Genomic DNA, 7,868 nt, shown 5'->3' with positions numbered 1-7,868 from the left:
GCTTGAAGCAGCCAGGACGGACAGGGATGGAGAATCTGAAAGGTTTAAATATAGGTGTATGAAACACTGGGTCTTTTCATTCATAAAACATTTCAGACATATATTAGGCCTGCTTTAGGTTCATGGTCATGGGCATCCGTACAGTAAAACATTCAATGTATTTAGAAGTTTGAGAAAATTAAAATGTTGGCAAGTATATTTCACGCTTATGGCAAAAAACAGAATCAATCTGAAATCTGCAATCTGAAAAAAAAAACAGAAATGGTTTAACAAAAGTACAGGCCTGATGTATAAATATAACTAATAATTAATACTTTACCTGTTACTAATTCACTTGTTATACCTGATTGAAAAGTTAATGAGAAAACATGTAAAGAGATAATCCATCAGTGACTTAGTTTCAATCATTTAGAAAGAAAATATGTACCAAGAGAGGATCATCAGAGCTGATCTAGATCTAGGATCAGGATCAGGAAAAGCGAAGCGTGCAACTCTGCAGACCCTACACATCCTGGACACAAACTGTTAAGATTTTTACCTTTAAGTTGCCACAAAGACCGTTTTTTCCCCCACATTGCTTCACTTACCAGTCAAAGTTAATTCAATACTTACTGGCAGTAGTTAAGCCTCGTTTTGCTCTTTTTACATTTTACATTTGAAATGTCTTGATTGACAGCAAAGCAGAACCAGAGTCAAACTCCTCGTTTGGATGCACAAATTTCAAACCATTTTTGAACATCACAATTTTGCTGTTTTGCAGCGGTTTCCATAGTCACCGCATCTCCATCTAACACAGCATAGATGGAGATCTGATGGAGAGGAACGATGAAGTCCTGTGATGTCACTCTTGCCCAGTAGAATTATTGCTGCAGACAGGAAGTTATGAAGGCAAAAGCAGGTTCAGCCCAATAGCAAGCAGCAAGGTGTTCCTAATAAAGTGGCAGGTCTGTGTGTCCCTATCACATATCAATGTAAAAGAGACAGGGTACAAAAATGTTAAAGTACAAACTTCATCCTTTGAAAGGTTTTATTGCCTCTCTGGTCACAAATCAAGAGTTAGTCCAGTGAATTTACATCCAGAATGGAAGAAGCAATAAATGAAGGACATGATATTTGATCTGGCAACATGAGTAATGTAAACGTAACACATGACAACATAAACGAGTCAGTCCTATATCTCAATGCCAGTCAATTACAGTTTATGTGATCTGATCACAGCACATCTTCCATATCTATGCAGATCATTTTAAATCAGTCAATAATAATATTCAAATAAATTAATGTAAACTTTGTCTAAATTCATAAGACTTTTAGAGCAAAAAGATCAACATTTCATCTGCTGCCATTAACACATTCAGAATGAAGCAACACAATCATTTTGTTTTTCCTGCAGTGCTCAGGCTGGTCCTCACAGCTCCAGCAGCAAACAGCTCAGTTCATTCTAGGACATGTTGACTCATCTGGTGAGTTTTTAGAATCCTGACTGGAAAATGTTTAATTTTCCACACCACACCAGCTCATTCCAGTTTTTATGCACGTCCAAGCTCACAGGAAACAGTTTCACCTAAAATAAAAACGCCTTCTGCAACAACTTCACACATTTGCAGTCCAGCCTTCAAGGTATTTCACTGTTAAAATCGTTTTTATAATAACTTTCCACATATCAGAAGGCATCAAAACTGTTTACAAGTCCAATTGTGGAGCAATTATTTGTTTTATTATGCAGCACAACATCAGTCCACCAAGGCAAAAAGCTATTTGTATCTGAACCAAACATTTTACTTCCAGTCCACTTTTTCTTTAAACTTACATTAATCAAAGCAGAAGGGATGTTTCAAAGATGTAGCAGCACTGATTGAGTGACTGATGACACCGAAAACATTAAATGCCAAAAGCAGAGCAATGACTTGACAATAACCGCCACAGAAGAGCCTCCCTATGATATCCTGAAGGAGAAATCGTTTTTTCTCTGAGCCAATCTCTTGGCCAGATTACATGAGATTATGTATTCTATTTGAGCAGCAGATTCACATAAGGTTATTCCATATTTTAACTTATGTGCTTCTTTAAAATACAGAGTAAAGATGGAAAAAAACACATGGAAAGAAGGATTTCCAACCACTATTGTTTTTGGTGGAGACGGAACACGCTGTAAGACAATGACATAATTTTCACTATATAACCATAAAATTGTGGAGCTAATAATCCCACATAAATACTGATGTATCTGTATATATCTATGAGGATACCTCCCCAATAATATCACCATCACCTTTAAATAAATTCAGCATCCTAAACCATCATTTTAATTCCTCTGTGAAACTACAAGAGCAGCAACTTTTTTAAAGCCAGTGACTTAAAAATATATATTTTGATTTTCACACTGGTTTTCAAATACACATTTTTTTAATGCTCGTGTGATTGCATTTACATTTATATTTAATGGCTTAGAACCAGTGAAATAACTTCAGCCGGAAGGGCAAAGCTACACAAAGTTATGTGTAGCTTTTCTTTTCTCAACTGCTTTTTGCTGTTCAAAAAAAAAATAATCTTACATTTTATTTTTCAAAAAATAAATAAGAGCTAATCCTAATTTAATAGACATATTCATATAATTTATCTTAAATTAGTATTTTTCTGTAGCTCCATTTTGCTTTTTGCATATTTTCAGCACTTTTAAAAGGGCGCTAATAAACTATTTGTTGACATTTAGTACTATTTGGTGCCAGCAGAGGGCGCTGTCACACAGACAAAATGTAAATCCATCTCGGTCCTAAAAACAGAAAGCTCTGCTCAGAGGGACCCCTACAGGCGAACTGATGTAAACACATGAAGGAGCGACACCTGCCACATAGCCCTTATATATTGTTGCAGATGGCTCATATAATTTCATGGCTTTAAGTCATTAATGCTTCATTTGCTGTCAGCAGGCTTTAACAGAACAATGGGGTTTGTAATCTTTGCTCTGAGGAGGGTGATGGTGTGGGAGATACTCTCAGTGAGGTTCACAGGAAGCCATGGACACGAATGCAGCGAGATGAAACATCACATCTGACGTGAGCAGCGACGGCTCAAAACTGGATCCAGTTTGTGGAGCTTTGAGTCGTTGATGGAGGAGGAACAGAACTGGAAGTCCAAAACACACAAACTGATTAGTTTTTTTTTTTACACATCAATAAAAGATGGAAAAAACACTTAGGGAAACTGTTTACCCTAAGAAAACAGTTTCCTTTTTGAAGATTAAAAAGACATAATCATAATTTCTAAAATTATGACAAGAATAGAATATAAAATGAAATATAAAAATGAAATAACATAATCAAATTATTTTTATTAATTGTATTGTTATTATTAATGTATTCACACCCAGACAAAACACCACTGAAAAATAATAATAATAATAAAAAAACTCTTAGCCGCATTTGTTGCGACAAAATGTGGCTAGATATATGGCCACATTTATATATATGGCCAATAAGTTAATACATAAATAAATAGATGAGAATGAATCTCCAACACCAGTGAAGTCATGCTCTACCTCGCTGGAGCTGAAAAGTCTCCCCAGAGTAGATCTGAGCTCTGATTGGACTGAACCACCGTGTTGGAGTTACTGCTGTCCAACTCCAAGAGGCAGCCTGAAAGAGACAAAGAAATATGAAAATCATTTCATGCAGCTCACAGATGACACACTTTTTAAAATTCATTTTATGCAGCCGGAAGACAGATATTCTCTAATTAACACACTGACTGAGAAAATGGGTTACTCATGTAGGTTAGAGCTGCACAAGGTGGGATTTTTCCATGATTCTGATGCACAGAGATTAGTCATTTTTCCTCCAATTAGTTTTCATATGAGCTCATGTATGCAATATAGTCGTGGTGCAGCAGCAGCATGGTGCTACTAACCTGTTGCTGTGCCCGCTATCTGGGGAACTGTGTTGTGGTTAGATGAGCCAGACGAAGGAGGCGGAGCTATCTTCCCTCCAGGCGGTGGTGGCAGGAGTCCAACCCCCGCTGAGCCTTGTGGACGGGGCTTATCCCTCTTTTTACCCTGCTGTTTATGGAACAAAGATGAAGTCAAGTTAAAGGCAGAAGAGGAAAAAATGAGCATGTTTACAGACAGAAGTTGAATATGTGCTACTTTGCAAAAAAAAAAAAGGTTGTCTAAACTGATTTCATCATAGCTGGTTTCACTGGTGTTTGTTTTCAAAACATTTTAACAATTAAAAGTTTTGACAAGGATCATATGTATTGTGTATTTTAGATACATTTCTGTTAGTCTTATATCTAATTTATAAACTGAACTGTATTAGTTTGTATTTTTAGTTCGTCTTTATGTTTCATTAAGGAGTTGCATAGGTTTTCTAGAAATAAGGCTTTACCATTAACTTAACTTTTTATAAAAATCTGGGAATTAAGGAAAATCCAGATATTTCCTTACCCCTATATTCAGTGTGATTGTCTGTCCCTCCTTAAAACCCAAATCCAGTTTTGGTCCTGAATCCCCCAGCTGGTTGCTTTTACTGATTTCACTCTCCTGTTTCACCCACCTACAAAGATCCAGAAACACAAACAATTTTCACTTAGAATTTTCCAACAAAACAAGCTGTGAAAACTTACATTATCAGAACCAAAAGAAGTTTAGACAAAAATTACATTCTTTAACCTTTTTTTTTGAAGCTGAATATACATTTGCACACTGAGCCTTCTTGCTTACTTGAAATGATCCTGCAGAGCGACGTTGAAATCAAAAGCGTCTCCTCGGTCCCCAAAGCCAACTCCTATGAAAGCGCTGCGGCCTGCATGCAACAGATGATGGGAGAAAACGTGGATTTGTTTACAGGTTTCAAATAGAAATGTTATCTGTTATTGGCAGAAATCCTGGAATAAAAACCTTTTGAAGAACAAAAAAAATACTTCAAATTGGAAAAACAACCCTAAACATGCAGCCAGAGAGATGATAGAATGATTTAGTTCAAAGTCTAAACCTAGATTCAGTAGCACGGTGTAAAAATATTAAACATTTATGGTCACAGAGGATCTCTGATAAATCTGAATGAGGTTGAACTACTTTGAGCCATAACTGCCACTATCAGAGACAAGCAGCTAGAAGGCGGTTCTAAAAGTATTTCCTCAGAAATCAATACAAGTTCATTTCAAATCTTTTACCTTTCGAAAACCATCTATCCTTGTCCTACCATGTGACAAAGTTTCTCTACTTTGAATTGATCAAACAAAAAAAAAGAATTAAAATACCCAGAAGTTTGTGGTTGTAACATGACAAACTGGGAAAACCTTTAAGGGGTGTAAATACTTTTACAGACAGTGTCCTCACCGCTGTCATCCTGTATCCTCAGAACAAAATATCGGCTGGAATCACTGACGGTTTCCACAGCGACGCCGGGGTATTCCTTCACAGGTGCCTGGGCAAACAGTTCCCCTGCAGCACCACAGGGCACATGTGTTAAAAACTGTAGATAAATAATGGCTCCTTCATCTGCACAGCTTATTTGTTTCAAACTGTATAAGTGTCAAAAGTACACGCTTTCCATGACAGCAATGTAATGTGCATGCAGTTTGTGTGACCTTAACACCGTTGTGTTTTCATTCTCAGTGGAAATGTCAGCGTCAGCAGGAGTTCCACTACCCAAGGAGTCTGACTCAGAGCGACAGAAAACATCAAGCCAACAAGCTTCATATCCAACCTGAGACTTTGTCTTCTAGTTTGATGTATGCTACTGTTCCTCTGGCCGTTATTCTCATTCGACCGGACCAGTCCGGAGCGTCTAGCTTCCAGTCAGCAGCCCTGCAGACAAACGGTTGTGGTGAATAGTCACAGAGCTGCAGGTCTGCTGGGATTACACATCCTAACAGTATGTTTATTCAGCTTTCCTTGCAGGTGCAGTGCTGAAATGACTTAACTCAAGGCATCGTGTTGTGATCAGCTGCACACAACAAGCTCCAAGTAGAACTGAGCTCCATGAGCATTTTACTTTCCTGAAAGATAAACTGCAAAAAAACAAACGCACCCTACTTAAATTCTGGGGGTTTAGGATGTGACTGGGCAGGGCTTCCATAAGGTGATTAATCAATCAATCACATTTTATTTGTATAGCACATTTTAGCAGCAAGACATTTCAAGGTGCTTTACATAATAAAAGAAAAAATAAAAATAGCATGTGACATTGAATAAACAGTAAGAAAGAGAAAGAGATTTTGAAAAAAAGAAAAGAAAAATATTGTATTATTATTAACAGGACAAGGTCTTCAACCTTGCAGCACCAGGTTCCGTAGATTAGTTTAAATTACAGTCCAATTTATTTATTTATTTCAGGAGAGAAACACCTGAAATAAGTTCAGGAGTTTGCTTACTGTATTAATCCTGCTGCTAGATTCATCTTTTTCATCTCAGGTCCTTTTGCTAGTGAGAAGTAATGATTTTTGATTACTTATGTTTCAATCTTATAAGTATTTTATCAATATTCTGCACTTCTATAATATTAAGATTGTTTATCTAAAAAATATAATTAAGAAAAATCTTCTTGCTTGACAATCTTGTTATGCACAATAAAAAATAAAATGTTGAAATTAGCACAGGTTCTGATAACACAAAAATCAAAATCCATCCTTTTCAGATTAAAAATGTTCATTACTCCTCAGAACAGCATGGGGCCCAACTTTCCATTTCTGCCCTCAGGATTCCGCCCATGCAGTGACCAGCGTGATGGACACGCAGCAATCCGTATGTGATGATGAAAGGAAAATAGACTTTCGATTTAGTTTTCAATATGTGTTTCCCGGGTCAGCAGTTCCAGCAATCAGTTCCAACCTATGGACAGTGTCGGGGACTGTCCTGGCAAACTGCCCGTATTGATCCAGGCGGCATGATGACAAATAACCAGAACCCTTTACCGCACACCGCGTCACGCAAGAAGCCAAACACGGAGCTCTCCAACAGCTGGGACGTGATTCAAACAGAAAAACTGAATTACTACAGTTTCACTTGCATTAGTGGAACTCTGTGGCTTGGCGTCCATGTGAATGTATAGGATCGGATCTTCACCGACCACTAGTAAACCCCTTCAAGTAGTTCTGCTTTAACCCCGCAGGTGTTGTCTTACCTGTACGCGCGGTTCGAAGCACGAGGCGGGATGCGGTAAACGTTGACATCTGGTTTAACGCACAGGATCGACTCGTACTCTCCCTCGGCCGCCATCTTATCCCGAGTACTGATGTGGGAGGATCGTGGTCGTGAGTCACTTATTCAGCCCATTTCTAACGGGTTCATGAGTATGGCGAGACATGTTATCATATAATTATGAGAACGGATCTTAAATTGCCATAATTTTGTTCTTCATTGGCCAGGTGAGCAGATCAGCAATTCATTTGTGTTTAGGTCATATCTAAAATAATTAAAAAGACTAAATCTGTCAGTTGCATGCTTTGTCTTTTCAAATAAATTCAAATCATCTCAGCTTTATTGGCATTCCTAAACACATAAACCATGTAGAAGAACTAGATTTGGTTTGTGTTGACTGCATTTAACATGTTCAAGCTAACATTCAAATAACACGGTGTATTGGAAAGACAATGACATATCCATAACAGGGAACCTTGAAAATAAAAGTAAACAATAAGACGAAAAACAAGCAAACAAAAAACAACGTTCAAATAAGAGGAGTAGCAAGTGAAAGCCAGTGGACATTGGGCAAATATTTCTCTCTCTCCCCCCCACCCCCCCGGTTTAATTATATGTTACAATGGCTTGCCATAAAGAAGACCTCTTTACTTCACCTCGGCGTTAGCTGATATCAGTTCTTAATGCTTACATTGTAGTCATGGAGTGAAAAAAAACGGTTATCTAAAGA

At 37.7% G+C, this 7,868-nt stretch overlaps 1 protein-coding gene across 1 annotated transcript; it reads right to left on the bottom strand.

The window, feature by feature from the left end:
• Nucleotides 1-1,012: 1,012 nt before the first annotated feature.
• necap1 (NECAP endocytosis associated 1) lies at nt 1,013-7,270 on the bottom strand. The gene is made up of 8 exons (XM_015028443.1): nt 7,122-7,270; nt 5,706-5,806; nt 5,336-5,440; nt 4,718-4,799; nt 4,442-4,550; nt 3,907-4,054; nt 3,539-3,635; nt 1,013-3,126 (listed from the first exon to the last, which is right to left on the bottom strand). Exons 1-8 carry the CDS (start codon nt 7,214-7,216, stop codon nt 3,072-3,074), a joined length of 792 nt encoding a protein of 263 aa, XP_014883929.1. The 5' UTR covers nt 7,217-7,270; the 3' UTR covers nt 1,013-3,071.
• Between the last annotated feature and the right edge of the window lie 598 nt (nt 7,271-7,868).

The sequence above is a fragment of the Poecilia latipinna genome, unplaced genomic scaffold (genome assembly GCF_001443285.1).
Source record: "Poecilia latipinna isolate Pla-1442-1.1 unplaced genomic scaffold, P_latipinna-1.0 Scaffold124, whole genome shotgun sequence".
Lineage (NCBI taxonomy): Eukaryota > Metazoa > Chordata > Actinopteri > Cyprinodontiformes > Poeciliidae > Poecilia > Poecilia latipinna.
Note: the sequence above shows the minus strand (reverse complement) of the source record. Positions and strands in the feature narration are given on the sequence as shown.